We start from the raw sequence: 19,356 nt of genomic DNA on the forward strand, positions 1-19,356 counted from the left end.
TATATAGTAAATAAATATTGTTAATTGACTATATGAATGCCTGCCAAAGCAAAAAATAAAAGTAATACTTTATTTAACATTTTTTAGATGTTTAAAATGTCAAAATATAGGAAAACTCTGGACAAGTCTATAGTTGAAATGACTCTGGGAAATCAATTGAATCTTAACCTCAAGAAAATCCACAAATGTTTTATGTCAAGCTAGAGATTTGGGAGATATGGCTAATTTTCTGAGCTTTGGGTTCTTTGTAAACTAAACTACCAGCTAGGGATATGGCTTGTTCATAAATGAGATAGAATTTTATAGGAGGGCTTACACTTTCAACAAGATGAACATTAAGACAACCTTCAGGGAGTTCCCTTTATGGCTCACTGGTTAACAAATCTCACTAGGACCACGAGGATGCAGGTTTGATCCCTGGCCTCACTCAGTGGGTTCAAGATCCACCATTGCCATGAGCTATGGTGTAGGTTGCAGACATGGCTCAGATTCTGCGTTGCTGTGGCTGCTGCGTAGGCCAGCAGCTGTAGCTCCAATTCAACCCCTAGCCTGGGAACTTCCATATGCCTTGAATGTGGCCCTAAAAAGGAAAAAGAAAAAAAAAAAAAAAAAACCTTCAGAAAAATAAGGATTGAGGTGGGCAGTGAGTAAATGTGGGAGGCACAGCAGAGGGTCAGTAGTGTTGGTTATAATGTAGGGGCAGCAATTTCTGGGGTAGTGAACTTGGATTTCAGAGCCAGACTCTGTGAGTTTAAATCTTAGCAGATGTGTGACTGGATAAATCACTTAGGCTTCTCTGTGCCTCAATTCTTCATCTATGAAATAGGATGAGGATGGGACAGGACTGCTATGCCAATTATGTGAGTTAGTAGATGTAAAATATTTAAAATACTCTCATTCAAAATCTATGGGATGCTGCAAAAGCAATTTTTAGAGGGACGTTCATAGCAATACAGGCCTTCTTCAAAAAAGAAGAAAAATCTCAAATCAACTTAACCTACCACCTAAAAGAATTAGAAAAGGAAGAAAAAACGAAACCTAAGTCAGCAGAAGGAAAGAAATCATAAAGATCAGCGAGGAAATCAATAAAACAGAAATTCAAAACAATAGAAAAAAATCAATAAAACCATGAGCTGGTTCTTTGAAAGGATAAAATACTCTCTGGTGTTTACTGAACACAGGATCAGTTGATGCTCTTATTGCTGTTGAAACAGTATGGATTTTTGCAGTATGGATTTAGCTTGAATATTTAATAATCAGTAAAGTAATCTGACTCAGAGAATCAAAAAAGTATCATCCCCCCCCCCTTGAATCTATTCTTAACTAACGTAAGCATATGTTAAAAAGTATAGCATAGCAAGCTGGCATTAGTTATGGATAGTGAATGAGTTTGTAGTCACACAGATTTTTAAATTAGAAGGGAATATGGATATCATCTTGTTTAACTTCATCATCCAGCTGACAGAAAAATGCAATCTCAAATATTGGGTTGTGTGATCAAACCTACATTGGAAAACTGAGTCAAAAAAACAAAAACAAACAAACAAAAAAAACCAAAAAAAAAAAAAAAACCCTTAATGTTGCCTGTTTTCTGTCGATGAAAGATAGCATCGTGCATCTGAAAGCAACCAAAATACTTCACCAAGGCTCTGTTTCTTCAATCACAAAACTGTGTATAACACAGCAACTCATCTTGGGGCATATTGTGGAGAATAGAGAAAACATAGATAAAGCTACTAGCACAATATATATATGGCACATAGAAGACACTAAAGTAACAGTAATGATGATTATGGTGACAAGATACCTCCCCATATTCTATATATTATGTATATACACTTCACAGCTTCTTCCTTTGCCATGATATCTGTGAGTATAGAATGCATGAAAAATAAATGGATATGTTTACTATTTAATCTATAGCCATACCATAACACACACAATCCTACACTGTATTGTACTAGATGCATTATACAAGATGCCTTATTACTTCCTTGAGCACTGGTTAATATATCTAGCCTCCCTGATGCAGAATTAAAGTTATGGCATTTCCCATCTAGAGGAGAAAAGAGCCTAAATTTTTACTTATGACGCTAATGTTGGCATTTTTCTTCCCACGTGATATTAGTACCAATAATTTCTGAGATAGGTACAATATTGCTTCAATAAGCTACTAAAATTGATTGCTTCTCTTCCTTTTGTCGCTTTGAATGATATCCCTTCCCTCATCACTTTTGCATTTCAAAGGCTAATTTGAAGTCTCAGCTTCACTCTCTCTGATATGATTTATCATCACCCTCTCTACCTTTCCTTCACAGCCTTTTTATTATTTAACTATTTGAAGTTAATTGTTAAATGTCAGCCTCCCCACTACCCACAGATCTACAAAGGAAGTACACACGGTATTCTCAGCCTATGGACACTTACTAGGTACCTCATAAAAAATAGCCATAAATATAATAGGTTCCCAGACTATAACTGGATGTATAGATCCAATATATTTTAGCAGGTAGGTCTAAGGTAGTAGTGCATCTTTGAGAGTAATATAAGCTATATTACTATAAGCATGATTATGTTATTCTAAAACCAGGACTCAGACCACAATTCCACATACTACATGTAGTCCTTACAAGAATAATAGCCTGCCGCTTTCACTAGACTAATTCCCAGGTTTTGTCTTTGAATCCTCAGTGCCTTGCATGGTGAGTGGCACATAGCAGTTGCTCTGTAAACAACTGCTAAATCCCTAGCTGAGATGTTCTCTCTTGCTTTAGCAAAATGACGATTTCTCATGCATCAGAACATGACACATAAAACTAACAGGTGAAAAACATGATGGAAAAGGAAACATAATGCTGATATTCTTGACACTCAAATCATAGAGTTTGATAAATGTACAATTAAACAATTACTCATTGCCGAAAGAGCATTACTAACTACAGAACATTCTGCACTGAAAAAGGTATGGCTTCGGGGAGGTACAATTTATATAAGATTTAAAGAATGTCATTAAACTACTGTCACCAACACACCGAAATGTCAAGTGAACTGACAGTATTGCTTCGTGTCCTTGTTCAAACTGCCAAGGAAAGAGATTTTAAACTAAGTTAAGAAATGTAAGAGATAAAGACAAATGAAAAAATGAAATTTTTTTTCATGTGGCTTAAACTATTTAAAGAACAGCACTTCTAAGAGGAGTATTGAGAATGATTGAAATAGAAATTTGAAACTGCCCTAGTTTGTAGACCCTGTTGGAAAGGACTGGACCTTGTGTATTACCAACCACTGGGAAATCATTGCATTTTACATAGATGTCGCTCTCAGGCACTGAGACCTCGGTAAGTGAGCTGGCTAAAACGACCAAAACAACAAACTATGCTTTCCTCATAATAGCTGCACTTGTAGATTTACTGAGGCTTTTTGTTCAATATTTTTTGTTTTCAGAGCATCCTCCTCAGTTCCATTAGTCAAATCCAACTGCTGACAAGTGTGTCTCAGAATGAGTATCTGCTGTTTTCCAGCCTCACTGAGACCAGGCTCTAGCTCACTACTTCACATCTGCCTGTTATATTTACTATGATAAGGAAGAATTTTACATAAAATACAGCTGTTTTGGGAAATTGGTGATAAACATATTGGCTTTTTGAGGCACTACATTTCCTATTGTCGGATTCCTATTGGCTCTTTATAATAAACAACTGTGACTATAAAACACTGTGCCATGTGCTGTATGGGAAGAAAAAATGAAGCCATAATCAATTTTATTAGGAGCTCACCATCTACCCAGGTAAACAGAGCAATGAAACAACTGATGCAAAATACTTCAGGATATTATAAGTGAAAAACTATGTGATGCATACTTTAAATGTTGAAGATGCTCAATGAAATGAAGGATAATAATAAACCACAGCTACGATAATCATCAGGGAGATGTCAATCAAAACCACAATGAGATATCATTCACATTTGTCAGAGGGCTATCATCAAAAAGACCACATATAACAAATGCTGCAGAAGGTGTGGCTAAAAGGCAACCCTGTACATACTTGCTGGGAATGTAAATTGGAATAACCACTGTGGAAAACAGTATGGAGCTTCCTCAAAAAACTGAAAATAGCATTACCATATGATCCAGCAGTTCCACTCCTGAGCATATAACCAAAGGAAACAAAAACACTAATTTGAAAAGATACATGCACCCCAATGTTCATAGCAGCAGTATTTATAATAGCTGAGATATGGAAGCAACCTAAGTGTCTATCAATAGATGAATGTCTATCTCTATTCAGCAGTAGAAATAAGCACTGCCATTTGCAACAACACGGATAGATTGGAGGGTATTACATTTAGTAAAATAAGTCATACAGAGAAAGACAAATACAGTATGTTATAACATATATGTAGAATCTGAAAATATAAAACGAATGAATATAACAAAATAGAAATAGATTCACAGATATAGATAATGATTGGGGACCAGTGGGGAGAGGGGAGGAGAGAAGGGGAAGATAGAGGTAGGGCATTAAGAGGTACAAACTACTATGCATAAAATAAATAAGTTATAAGGATATATTACACAGCACAAGGAATATAGCCAATATTTTAGAATAACTTTAAATGAAATATAATCTATAAAATATTGAATTACTGTGTTTGCACACATGAAACTAATATAGTAAATCAACTATACTTTAAAAAATAATAATCGCAGCTATTATTTACTGGGTAGTAAGCACTGTACTATATACTTTACAAGTGTGATGTAATTTTATCCCCAGTATCAGCCTTTCCAGTAGATTCTATCATCACTCTCATTTTGTAGATGTAGATTCTTGACACCACATTTTTGAGATCCTTGAGTTCAGTCAAAATGATCCTCAGAGGGAAACAGGGCTAAAGTTAGACTTTGAACAATGGATAATAGAGAAGGAGATTCTCATGAATGCACTCGAATTATTGAACCAAGATGTATCCTTAATTATCTATATATTCTTTTTAATATCATCTTTTTTCTTAAAGACTCTAAGGAGAGAAAATAGCTCTTTAATTTTACAAATATCCTTGTTAAGAATCCATGAACACTTAAAAATTGAGAAGTTCATGAAGAATAGTTAACAGTGAGAGGGAAACAGACAAAGAAGTTAGGTAGATGGAATGGAAAGATGCCAGAGGAGAAGTATGCACTTGTAGTTCAAAAAAATTAAGTCATCACTATCAAGGATAGGAAACAGTGTCCCACTATGGAAATTTTCCACCTTTCTAAACTTGAGCTTATTAGCTTCTTCATTACATGTGCTTGACTGCTCTTCTCTATCCTAGTAAATGATGCACCACCATCTATCTCATTCCTCGTTTCCTTCACTCAGTTTTTCTCATCAGTCACTAAGGCTTGGGATTGAAAGGTATGGGGTTTGCTGGCCCAGCCCTGCCACTTACCAAATAGATAACTTTGGGCAGATAACTCAATTCCTAACTATCGATTTCCTCATTGGTAAAACATGGATAAAAGTAGAACATATAATACAGGTTGTTAGAATTAAATTAACAACACAATGTCTTTAGAAGTTCTTGTAACTGGCACATAAAAATCATTCAGAATATTTTGCTATCATTATTTGGTCATAGAAATATGAACAACAAGACTGTGTTGAGCCCATTGTTTTATATGAATGTCTATAACTGTAGACATTCTAATGTCTACAGTTATAGACATAACCATAAATCAAATACTATAAAGTAGTGTTCAAGGAACAAGTATTGCATTTAGGCCTATCTGAATTGAATTAAATATTGGGTTTACCATATTTTAGTTGTGTTATATTGACTCTATCGCTTAATAACTTCAAGCCACAGCTGTTTCATCTATAAAATAGTTATTGTGAGCTTGAAATTAAGTAGCACATGTAAAGCACATCACATAGTATCTGGCACAATTTAAAAGTCCAAATAATTTTGGTCATCACATTATTGGATTTTTTCACAGGATACACATGCATGCATTAGTGCTTCCTTTCTAACTGAACAAGGACTACAAAATATATTTTCAGTTGATTTTTTTAAAAGTGATTTTATTAAGAAATCTCTTAATTTTATTTTATAGTTATTTCTTTTCATTACCGGCATCAGTGGGAGAGTAAGTACTCTAAGAAGTAGCAAAGGTATAGAAGATAGAACCACTAGAACAGAGCTCATTTTAAATATTGCAAGAACAGAGAGAAAAGCAGAATTATGATAATGCTAAGGAGAAACAAAACAGCTGCTTTTCCTCCGTAATGCCTAAAGACATACTTAAGCTGCCCTGACTGTAGCTCCTCTTAGATTCTGCCAATCAGCCTTTTCTCCTTGCTTCATGAATATTCCATACACCATAAGCTTTCAAATTCCCAAGGAATAAAAATGGTCACCATAAACCTCAGCCAGGCTGTTAACAGTCCATAGGTCACATATGATGACAATGAATCAAACCACTAGTGAGATTACCCAAAGGACTATTGAATTATCAAGTTCTGTGCAGACTGAAGGCAATTGCAAATGAGTTTAAACACATTTTAAAGAAAGGCAATATCATTCAAATAAGCAAATAGCCATAGGAGTTGGAACGTATCTTAGAATTAGCAAATTTCAGTTGTTTGATTAGAATCTCTACAGAAACTCCAAACTTTCTAAGATTATTAGAATATTTCCTTCCAGTAACATCTTTTAAAATTTTGCTCTTAACACACATTTTTCCCCTTCTTGATTTCCTTCTCCTGATTTATATATATTTCTCTCTCTCTCTCTCCCTTCTTTAATTGTAATGTGTAGTTAAACTTCAAAGTCAAATTTAGTATTGAAACTATTCAATGCCAACTTACACTCCAAAGACAGCTGTGCTCTGGCAGCAATATGTACTCTGGAGGATGGGTGGACCCACCCATTAATCCCTGTCCTTAAAACATAAATATTCTCCAAGTAAATTGCTGTGGAGATCGAAGTTATAATATACATATATATGTAGTTACACACTGTAGAAGACATGAAACATATGATGGACATTTTGAACTAGATTTGTTATGAACTCCTTCCAATCCTTAAATACTATGTCTCTATGTCCTTCACAAATTCCATCTTCTTAATCTTGGTTATGGCCATTTACATGCAGCATGTAGCCCATGCTGCCAAGAAGAGCTGATGAACCAGAGTGAACTTAACCAACAGAATGTATTCAACCAAGCATTCACCAGTCATGGCAATGGCTGTAGCAAAGACATAGGTTTCGAGGAGCTACTGGTTCTGCAGAGCAGTTTTACACTGATTAAGTGCTACTTTCAAGTATTTATAATATTATAATGCTAGTGCAAGGAGTCTCATTGCCTTGCAAAAATGAAACGACCACTACAACAACTCATCATAAAACAGAAAAAAACTACACATATAAAATGTCTTCAAATGCAGAATCTCGAGAGTTGAGCAATCCTGGAGTTGAGGGGAGTTAATGGCTACAGGGAAGAATCAGTATATTTTATAATTTAAACAGTATTAGAAAATCAAAAGTTGAAATATGTTGTTTTAAAACTTAAAGATAACCACTGTTATATAATAATATGTTATACAGCTTCCAGAGTACACGAGAAAAGAAATAGGAAATTTTAGCAATAAAAATATATTATAAAAAATAATATTAAGGAAGAATGTAAAAATAATAAAATCAGACCAAATAGAATTCAAGGGGCATTACATGGAACCTACCCAAAAAAGTTATTTTATTATTAAATTCATAGTGATATAAAAATAGAGCTGTTATAAATCTTTATATGTTGAATGTCATAGCATCAAAATGCATGGAACAAAAAATATTTAAAATGCAAAACAACCAACATGATCTCATAATATTTGTGAGAGAATTTTTATATCTTTTCTGATACTTGAACAAAGTGACTTATTTAGATGGTGAAATAATAAGGTTTCAAGTAAAATTAATTTAACAAATAACAGTCAACCCCTTTCAAATGCCCATCAAACATTTATAAACTTTTAGAGTAACTCAGGGCACAATGAAAATATCAAGAACATTAAAATATGCACAGGTAACATTTCTAGACATAAAGTGATAGAACTGAAAATATAAGGGAGCTAAATAAACAAAGTCCCATTCAGAAACTTTAATATTATCCTCCGAATAATTCTGAGCTTGTAAAGGAAAAAAGCAGCATAATTGCAGAATATTTAGCAAATAATTGCAACATTTCAAAAGTTATGAATTATGGCCAAAAGCTGTATGCAATGGAAATCTCATTACAACAAAGAGGACTCTATTATTAAATAAGAAACACTGAAAATAAATTAATAAGAACTAAACTTAAGAAGCCAGAAAAAGTAACAAAATTAACCTGCAGAAGGATGAAACTCGCATGTTCATTGCAGCTCTGTTCACAATAGCCAAGACATGGAAACAACCCAAATGTCCATCGACAGATGATTGGATTAGGAAGACGTGGTATATATACACAATGGAATACTCTTCAGCCATAAGAAAGAACAAAATAATGCCATTTGCAGCAACATGGATGGAACTAAAGACTCTTATACTGAGTGAAGTAAGTCAAAAAGAGAAAGAAAAATACCACATGATATCACTCATATCTGGTATCTAATATACAGCACAAATGAACCTTTCCACAGAAAAGAAAATCATGGACTTGGAGAATAGACTTGTGGTTGCCAGGGGGAGGGGGAGGGATTGGGAGCTTGGCGTTAACAGATGCAGACTATTGCTTTTGGAAACGATTAACAGTGAGATCCTGCTGTGCAGCACTGAGAACTATGTCTAGATACTTACAACGGAGCATGACAATGGGAGAAAAAAATTACGTATACATGTGTGTGTAACTGGGTCCCCATGCAATACAGTGGGGAAAAAAAAGTGTGTTGAGGGAAATAACAATAAAAAATAAATTAAATAAATAAATAGATAAATAAAATAAATCATAAGTCAATAGTTAGAAAGAAACAGTAAAGTTAATAAATAAATCCAAGATAACTTTTTAAAAGGAAGAATAAATGGAATTCTACAAAAGCTTCAACACAACAAAGCACAACAAATGAAACAACGAACAACAATAAAATGGAGAAAGGGCATAAAATTACCTATGGGGAATGGGGAAGATAATGAAACTGTAAATAATCTTTTTTTAATTGAAAATAATATACAAAATTCATTATAATAATTTTGACCATCTCGGTAAAACTGATTCCTTTAGCGATGTAAGCTTTACAAACTTCATTAATCTCTCATGCGCTGTTCTTAGAGAATCAGTGCCCAGAGCCTTGTGGGAGGAGAGCTATAAACAGCAGGACCCTCAACAGTTCATTCCTGTCTGATCTGCTCTCCTCTCCTGCCACCTTCCCTCGGAGGACTTCGCTGACCACCTGGATTCTGAACTGAATCTCACCCACGACAAGGCCCCAGCATTTCCTTCCCACCATCAGAGCACCATCACCACCTAACACATCTAGTGTTTTATTACATAGTTGTGTTTTTATTGTCTGCCTCCCCGTCCTACATACTTAAATATAAGCCTCACAGAGTAAGATATGTGCCAGGGGCTTTGGTTCTCAGACCATAAACAGTGCGTGGCGCATCAGTGGTACAACGTGTATATTTGTTGAATGAGTGGGAAAAAAAAAATGAATGAATGCATGGGATGGGTTAGAACCGAAGGAGAAGAAAGCTGATGATTCACAAACTTTATATACACTTTGATTGGGAGACAAAGGGGTTTTCGACTACCATTTGTGGCAACTACAATACGGCTGTACATACATGACCACAGACACTGTGCCGATGCTAGAAAGACGCCGAATCGAGTGAGAGAGAGAGAGAGAGAGGAAGAAAAAGAGAGCAGAGTGTCAGAGGAAGAGGAGGAGAAAGAAGAGGAGGAGGAGGTGGGGGAGGAGGGGGTGACTGCTTTCTCATTTTCATGATGATCTTGCTATTTTTGTACGACTGGCATCCACGAGGGAAAAGCCATCTTCCTTTTTTTTTTTTTTTTTTTTTTTTTTTTTTAAATCACAGAACCACTTATGTGCCCAAATGTAAATTATAGTAACTGTTATTAGGCTTTCACATCCTTTTCGCTCTGTCTCTTTAGGACAAGAATTCTCAATTTTGGATGCACATCAACTGCAACTGTGGGGCTTCTTGTTATTGGTTTTATTTTCTTCTTCTGTAGGAGGGCACAGGCCCTACCCAACCCCAGGTTTAATTCTAATGTGGGGCCGCATTGAGGACCGCTGCTCTGCTTTGTTCAGTGAACTCCACTAAAATGTCCTTCCACCTCATTGAAGAATATCCACAGGGTTTTCTTAATAGCATACATAAGATCTTGCCCCTTTCTGTAACAAATGTTTAATTCTGAAAAGAATTTTCAAACAACTAGCTCTATGGACAGCTAGCTCATTCAGAGCTCCTTCATTTTTAAGCCTTTAACCACAGTTTTAAAGTTTAAATTCACACGTATCTTTTTATACTTTTTTAGATTTTTAAATGGCTTACACTTGGATTTTCCATTTCTCATCTTTCCCCCCTGGGAATGAAAATTTGACCAAAATGCTGAAATCTTAAAACTAAAGGAGATTAATTCAAATACCTGCAGAGGAGCTTCAGGATGCTTTTCCTTCAGCACTGGAGCAGCTGGAATTTCCTGGAGGGCTTTTGATGTCTTCCTTTTGGCTTTTTCCATCTGAATGTTGGTAAAGTAGTTGACAGCAGCAAACTCAATAAGGGCCGAAAATACAAAAGCAAAGCAGACAGCTATGAACCAATCCATGGCAGTCGCGTAGGACACTTTGGGCAAAGAATGCCGTGCACTGATGCTCAGTGTGGTCATGGTGAGGACTGTGGTTATTCCTTCAAAGCAAAAGAGCAATGAGACAAAATACTTTATGGTTACTTCTATGAAAAAAAAAATTCGCCAAACAAAAAGACTTAGAAAATCGGTGGGATGGGATGACAAAGTTTATAATAACTCAAACCAAACCGTCCTTGATGTAAGATTTTAATCCTAGTGGTGCATTGAAAATAGCACAGGCTTTGGAGTGAGAGACAAATATGGTTCAAATCGAGCTCTTCTAATCATTTGCTCAGTGTGAAATGGATTAAGTTAGGAAAACTCACTGGGTTTCATTTGATGCCCACTTATTGGGTTTAATATGAAGATTAAAAGTATGTAAGGCACCTAATATACATTGGGTTAATATTAGGACCTGGGCCGATGTACTTGAGAAACAACACACACCTAACGGGAAGGGTGGATCTGAAGAACTGGTTCTCAAGCAGAAGTGGGAAGGCAGGAATACTAAAAATTGAAGCATCAGAATTTCTGGAGTAGGCATGGCCCACTGCTGCTGAGAATCTTTACCAGAAAAAGCACAAGTTGTACATACTTATAATCTTCACCTGAATATTACCTATTGAATTAAAATAATAAATTTACTAGTTGTAAACTACCTTAATTTGTATAAAACAATAGAGGTTTGCTACTAAGAACTAGATTTCTACAACAATTTGGCATTAAAAAATATTGGACATCTACCATCCATCAGCTTATGGTTGGCAGGAAAATATTTGCAATAAGAATCGAGGTACTTCTCTTTCATCCATAGGCTTCTGAAGCATATAATCTCCAGAAGAACTTCTCTTAGCCTGGAAGAAAAGTCAGTCCCTATTTTCAATGGAAAAATTCCATCTGCCACTGAAATTACAGAGAAAGACATTATTTAAGGATGCTAATATTTGTCCATTTCTGCATTTTTGTATCTCTGTGTATCTAATTCTTATTATCTAGTTACGCTTGAAAATTTATATGGAAATTCACTACAGCCATTGAAACGTATTCTATATAATGCCTTGGAAATCTGAACTGACATACCAGGTGTTTGGGGGTGATGATGACCATGACACTAATGATGATGAAGGCAGAAACTAAAAATTAAATCCATATCAATTTCTAGCTGAAAGCCAAATAATAGCTGTTAAACTCAAGAGATGGTGAGCCCCATGCAATAATAAAGGAATAATATTTTGATGTAGAAAGAAATAATATTATCTCCTCAACTCAGCACTTAATTATATTCTGCCTGTATTGTTCCCTAATTGTTCCATTTGTGAGAGCTTTGTTTCCAAAACTTGATTGAGCACGGATATCTTAAGGGCAGAATTGTCTAATGTTGCTTCAAGATCTACTATAATATTTCATATAATGCCAAGCACATGATAAATGCACAGTAAATAAAAATACATTTTTCAGCTCTTCGCTAATCCATTTTCTTTCCAGTCCCTTCTGATTTTTCAATGTTAAAACATAAAAAATTAGAGCACTGTGTAGCTTATGAGCTATGGATTTTCAAAAACATTCCATAAACTATACAGAGAGAGTTGATAATGTGGCTGTAAACCCTTTAAAAATTTATTTGTGATTTTTTCTTAGTATTATTAGTCTAAAAGAGTTTTTTTTTTTTTTTTTTTTTTTTTTTTGGTCTTTTTGCTATTTCTTTGGGCCGCTCCTGCGGCATATGGAGGTTCCCAGGCTAGGGGTCGAATCGGAGATGTAGCCACTGGCCTACACCACAGCCACAGCAACGCGGGATCTGAGCCGCATCTGCAACCTACACCACAGCTCACGGCAGTGCTGGATCGTTAACCCACTGAGCAAGGGCAGGGACCGAACCCGCAACCTCATGGTTCCTAGTCGGATTCGTTAACCACTGCGCCACGACGGGAACTCCTAAAAGAGATTTTTAATGTGTTTATTCAGTCAAATATATAAATACCTAAATACTTATGAAAATGCAATACTGTGAATTTACTGCACTTGTTTTGGAAAGAGACCTAGAGAATTTTAGTTCTCTATTTCATTTTATTTTTATTTTCAATTTTTTGTCTTTTTAGGGCCACACCTGCAGCATAGGGAGGTTCCCAGGCTAGGGGTCAAATCTGAGCTGTAGCTGCCGGCCTACACCACAGCTACAGCAACGCTGGATCTGAGCCGAGTCTGTGACCTACACCACAGCTCACGGCAACTCTGGATCCTTAAGCCACTGAGCAAGGCCAGGGATAGAACCTGTATCCTCATGGATGCCAGTCAGATTCTTTTCCTCTGAGCCACAATAGGAACTCCTAGGTTTAAATCTGTTTTAAACTCCTCTGTTTTAAATCTCAGAAAAATGGCACCATTCCCATGTTCACTGTGAGATGTGTGAATGAACCCTAAATTAATTTTGAGAAATTGTAGTTACAAAATTTAAAGATAAAGTTTTTATTCTTATTCATAACAACCTGAGTTTAGTGGCCTATTAAGAATTCAAAAATGTTTTACAACTGTATTAGGTATATTTCCTCTAATAGCATAGACATGATGCTGAAAGCACTTGAAAATAAAATATGAAGAGTGCAGTCTAGATAAGAATACTACTCAGAACTCAGAAAATTTTACAGAGGCCATAACACGATAACTAGACAGGAAATTGAGACTCAAACATAAACAACGTAACATTCTTCATGTTGCTTTGAAACTTTTTTTTTTTGGTAATAGAACAATTTCTCTTGAGGATCAGAAGTAGTGGTCTTCCTCTTTTCCTGCAGTATGAAAATAAATTCCATTATTAATGCCAAGTAACAGAAGATTAATGTAATTATTGAGCTATGAATCCCAAAATTTCTTTCTCATTGTTAAGGAGAGTGGATCACCAGTTTTATGAATATGTTAACTGATGGAAGCATATCAGTGTAAAAATGCTGGGTATGTGTCAGCTCTCAACTTCTCTTTCACTGTTTAGGGTAAACTTGATTTTAAAGTTTGTAGAAGGGCCCTTCAGACATTATGGTTCATATTTTTTGACTGTTGGCAAAATTATAAAAATAACTGACATAAACAGTCAGCTAAGCATTTTGAAGTTGCCATCTCTTTAGATGTTAAAAAAGCTTCTCTGCCTGGAGTTCAAATTTAAGAAAGCACTAGCATAATAGGAATGGGTTTATTCTGCCCATTTTTATGTGGAGATTTTGGTTAAATAAATACCAACAGAATAGCAGATGCCAACCTTTCCGATAAGAAGCCATGCTTGCTTTGTATCTAGGAAGACAGTTGATCTGTTACATCTACCCCCAAAACACCTTAATAACCATGGAATTTTTTTTTTTTGGCACATTCAAGTATTGATGCCAGCACCTGTTTTTAGAGTTCTGATTTGCACCATATTGGCTGGGCCAGGAGCCGGAAGAGGATGTATAAGAGTAGGCTAAGGCTCTACCCAAGAGTATATTTTTGGCTAATCACTCCTAGAAAATGAACTAGTAATGATGTAGATATGCCAGCTGGCATTTACCCAGATTTAATGTTTTACTATACTGGAATAATTAGAAAACTTAGAGGCATACAACTTTAGGGGTAGAAGGCCTTTCCAGAGAATTTAGCATAGTCTACTGTTCCTATTTACACTGGTTTTTGTTTGTTTGTTTGGTTGGTTTTTGCATGATCTCTGGTGACATCCCTGACCCAGCAACTTCTTTCCTTGAGTAGAGAGGAAAATGAGAGTTAGGAAAGATAGATATTAGCACCAAAATAATTTTTAACCTAAATCTCATATGACATAGATTGCAAATGCCCCCCAAATACTTAAAACTTAATTTCCTTATGAAAATACCATTGAAAGCCAAAACAATTTAATATTTACCATTCTGACACATCTTAGGTCTTAGAAGACTTAATTATTGGGCATAATTTCCCTGGTTAATCAATACCAATTATCTTGGCACATGAGCACAATGAGAAATAAGCATATGGAAAAAGCTACCCACAAAGTTTCTCGGCACACAATCATACATTTTCACTAAGCAGCTCTGGAATTCTGCATAAGCTCCCCCCACTGCCACACACACACACACACACACACACACACACGCACACACATGCACACACACACACGCATCCTCAGAACCCCCATGAAGATAGAATGGTGGAATAGAAATAAGAAAGTTCTCAAAGTTAGACAGAAATTGTCTTGGGTCTATCACTTAGACATAGGCCTTTATACAAGTTTCCTAATCTCTTTGAGTCTGCATCCTTATCCATATAAAATTAATAATGCCTACCTTGCTAAGTTATTGTGAAGATTAAAAAAGATGACCCCTATCAGTATATGGCAAATCTTATCATCATTATTAATGTTATTGGTATCCTTACCACATGCTACTTCATTTCCTTACAGTATCTTATCTGGATAGGAAATGTTGGGTGGGTAGAGCTGTAATCAATGCTCTCTCTCCCCATACTACTGAGAATTTCTATTATTTGGGGACAAATGAAACAGAACAGTGGCTACCAGTTTATAATCAACTAAGAAAGCATTCAAAGCATTCGAATCACAGTAACTATAAAACACAATAAACATTCACATTATAGCATCAAGTAATGATTCTCAAATGAGGTAGATGGGATTGTGACATACTATTTTTAGTGTCATTGATCATTATGACAGTACATGATGTAAAAATACTAAAAAGTTTTAAAGTATTTTAGTATTTAGTAAAGCTTAGTAAATTTACTAAAACTACAAAATTAATTACTAAATTAGTGAAAATACTAAAAATTTTAGTATTTTGTAAACTTTAGTAAAAAGACTAAAAATAGTATTTTTAGTGTGGTAGACATTGTTCCAAATGCTCTATCCAAATTAACTCATCGAATCTTCATAGTAATCTTATGCTGAAGGCTCAATGACTTAACCCATTGTGACACACGATGAAACAGGAAGAAATAACCCTTTGAAGGCTCAGGGCTAATAAGTGATAGACCACTGAGGACACCAAGAAGCCATTATGAGAATTTCTCTGAGGACTGGGGATGGGGTGAGAAGTTCCCTATCTCCAGTTCCTTCTCATCAGTATCCCTTCAGCCATTGTATGACAAGAGATATTACACCATAGCGTCTATTTGGCTTCCTACCAAATATAAAAAGCAAAGGGAAATTGGAATTTCTTGTGAGGCCATCCTCCCTTTCCAGAGCAGTTTCTACAATGTTCATTCTTATCCCACAACTGAATGCTTCTGCTACAGAGAATCACGAGAAAAAGAATAGAGAGGTATATTACCTTGAATAAATATCACTGTAACTAATTTTATTATTTCAAAGCATGACCTGCATAAGGCTTATTAACAGCTATAAAATTAAAACACATGTGTTCTGGACTTCTTATGGTTAAGAATATGATCTATAAGAAACTATTCACTATAAAAGCAAAAGGAACAACTATGTTGTATTCAGGAAAAAAAGATGTAGCTCAAATATAACAAATGAACTAATAAACTAAGCACATAATCCTTCCAATTCAATGCATTTAAGCTATTTGCATTTTGTTCCTCTTCATTAAAAGGCAAATTATTCTAAGGCTTTCATATTCATTCAGCCATGACTTTTATTTGTTTTATTTTAAGCTCCCAGTGCATTCCATTTTAACACCTAGATATGATTTTAATTCAATTACACAGCAATAAGCTAGAAACCAAGAATATCACCAAAAGTGAAATAACATTGAGATTCATACTTGATCTTCAACTGTCGGTTCTCAATAAAGGAAATCTGATGGGGTCCCAAAAGGAGGGAGGGGCTCCCCGTATCCTCTTAAGCTTTATTACTTTGTACCGGCTGATAAAAATGAAATCTAATGGGATTCTTTACTCAGCACAGCCTGATATATTACTGTTTAATATTTTCTTAGAAATGATATCTAAAGGGCAGTCCCATGAATCATGATCAAAATGTAATGTGGATAAAAATACCCCCAAAATGAATTATAATTACCAAATACAGTCCTAGCTGGAACTGATTCCTTATTTATCCAGAAGGAAACTTGAGAAAGAATTACTGTCATAATGCATGGAATGTATGTCTGAATCATAAAATAACCCATCTTCCGTCTGAGGTGGAAGTAAACTGTCATAACAATATATTCACCTGTGAATGAAACACAAGGAGAATGCGTTATGGTTCTGCAGGCAATTATTCAATGGCCTTATAATCATTTTTCAGACTAACAAACAATATTCTAAGCAAAGAAAGTATCTTCTGTGCATCACAACATGAACATTGAGAATTATGGAGTTCCCAACTAGGGTGGAAATGATTTTGAGCATCATCACACAGAAAAACATTTTTGTTGTATGTAGTAATTAAGCAATTGAATGAATTGGGCTATAACTTTTTAAAAAAATTCTTGCAGTGCTTTCTATTTTAAAGTTCTAACACTGTGAAAGAAACTAGCCTTCATTTTCAGCATTTCTGGAGAGCTTAATTTAGCCCTAACTTTTATGGAAAATACTAGAAAAATTTGAAAATACACACAATTTATATATGAAAAGAAAAAGCTTAGTTTCAGAAAGAAGTGAAATACATAAGGTATACATTACATACACATAAATGCTTAGGGAGAGGCTGCTGTACTTCCTTAGTTTTAGGAAAGAGCTTTATTTCTAAATGTGATATGTGTGAAGAACAACACAAAGAAATGCATTTAGCATAGAGCCATACATAACACCCCTGAGTTCAGGCATGTTTTATTGGTATTTAGACAAAAACTTTAAAAAATGAATAAGTAAATAAACTGTAATATTTCTGGTATCTTTTGATAATATTTTTAATGTTACATCTGAAAAGGACATATTAAGAAAGTTACTTAGGAAGCAGTAGCTCTATTCTCAGATTTTGAAGCCCAAGATTCAAAAGCCTCAAATCCTCCTAAAATATAGGTTTTTTTTGTTTTTTTTTTTTTTTTTTTTTCTTTTTACAGCTGCACCTGCAGCATATGGAAGTTCCCAGGCTAGAGAATGAATCAGGGCTTCAGCTGAAGGCCTATGCCACAGCCACGACACAACGCCACATCTGAGCCATATCTGAAGCCTACAGGGCAGCTTGTGGCAACACCAGATCCTTATCCCACGGAGCAAGGCCGGGGATCTATCCTGTATCCTCATGGACACTATGTCGGATTCTTAATTTGCTGAGCCACAGCAGGAACTCCCAAAACACATTTGTAATCCCACTTGCTGGCTGGAAAATATTTTTTTCCTGGTGAGATGCATATGTAAGGAATAGTTTTAAAACAAGCAATAATCAGCTGTTTTTCCTCATCGAATATGATAAAAACTAAATCCTACCATTCCTCCCATTCACATTTCAAAAGCAAGTACAGACCAAGAATCATCACTAATTACCATCCATCTACTCCTATGACAAATTTCATTTATAGCCTTAATAGAATTTATAATTAAGCTTTATATTTTGCTTTGAAAAGAAGAGGAACAAACATTGGGGAAAAAAAAAAGATTTGGGGAAATCCAGCATCCAGAAATCAATGGTCAGATTTCCTGCCTCAGAATTCTATGGAAACTAGCTTTAATATATTTGATTCCTGATTTTTGTTTCTGAATAAGGAAGCCAACACACTTCTCACATCTTCCCAACTCAGAATTTATTTTAGACAAAAATAAGGTTTATATATTAAAAAAGAAATCCTGCACTGTGATTTATGCCTCAACTCCCTTTCTGGAAATTTTCTGTTGTCCCCTGAAAACACGAGAGATTTCAATAAACAAGCTAGGACAAAATCCCACAGCTCATGCCAAGTACCACATTGACTTGAATTGTTCAACATCTCACCCGTGATGGATTTGATAGTTTCACTTGATACAGTTTGCCCAATCAAGTCATATTGAACTAAGCTAGAAGACTCCTTTGGCACTTCCACTGATTTCTCAGGACCTTTTGTCCAGGTGTAGATCATCTCACTCTTTGGATAGGCATCTGGAGGAGAGCATAGAAATGGATGGAGTCAGTGCTCCTCTTCCATCAGCATTGATGGTCAATGATGAAGAAGATTGCACATGTCCAAGAAAGATGGAATAAATGAGAACAGTACTGATCATGATTTCTTCAACATGTTTACAATTGAGACACTTGTAGGAATTAAACAAGCAGTCTTGCAACTGGGCATATTCCTTGTTTATTACGCCAAAGCTTTGGAGGAGGAGAGACAAAACTAAGGCAACGCACTTGGATATGTTTCCATACCAATAAGATAAACAGTTGAAAAGCAGAAATAATAACCCCTCCACCACCACCGCAATGTCCTGTCAAAGGGCTACTCCTTTCCTTTCTAACTCACTTCCAGAACTTGACCAAGTGACTTCTTCCATCCTAGTGCAATTCTGCCAGTTAGACATGTACCAGATGCTGCCTATAACACTCCAACAACAAAAGTGGGAAAAACAAACCCTACTATTGGGAGAGCTCTCCGGGGGTCACCCATTTCAGACTCTGCCT

General features: G+C 35.5%; 1 protein-coding gene across 3 annotated transcripts in view; it reads right to left on the reverse strand.

Annotated features, from left to right (window-relative positions):
* Window positions 1-19,356, reverse strand: part of GABRA4 (gamma-aminobutyric acid type A receptor alpha4 subunit) — a 67,368-nt gene that overhangs the window by 28,632 nt on the left and 19,380 nt on the right. For all 3 annotated transcript variants that reach the window (XM_021101169.1, XM_003356906.4, XM_021101170.1), the window contains exons 6-8: window positions 18,694-18,837; window positions 16,840-16,992; window positions 10,629-10,888 (exon numbers count right to left, since the gene is read on the reverse strand). In XM_021101169.1, coding sequence (XP_020956828.1) covers window positions 10,629-10,888; window positions 16,840-16,992; window positions 18,694-18,837 — 557 coding nt within the window. The remainder of the gene's footprint in view (window positions 1-10,628; window positions 10,889-16,839; window positions 16,993-18,693; window positions 18,838-19,356) is intronic.

This window comes from Sus scrofa, chromosome 8 (assembly GCF_000003025.6).
Source record: "Sus scrofa isolate TJ Tabasco breed Duroc chromosome 8, Sscrofa11.1, whole genome shotgun sequence".
Lineage (NCBI taxonomy): Eukaryota > Metazoa > Chordata > Mammalia > Artiodactyla > Suidae > Sus > Sus scrofa.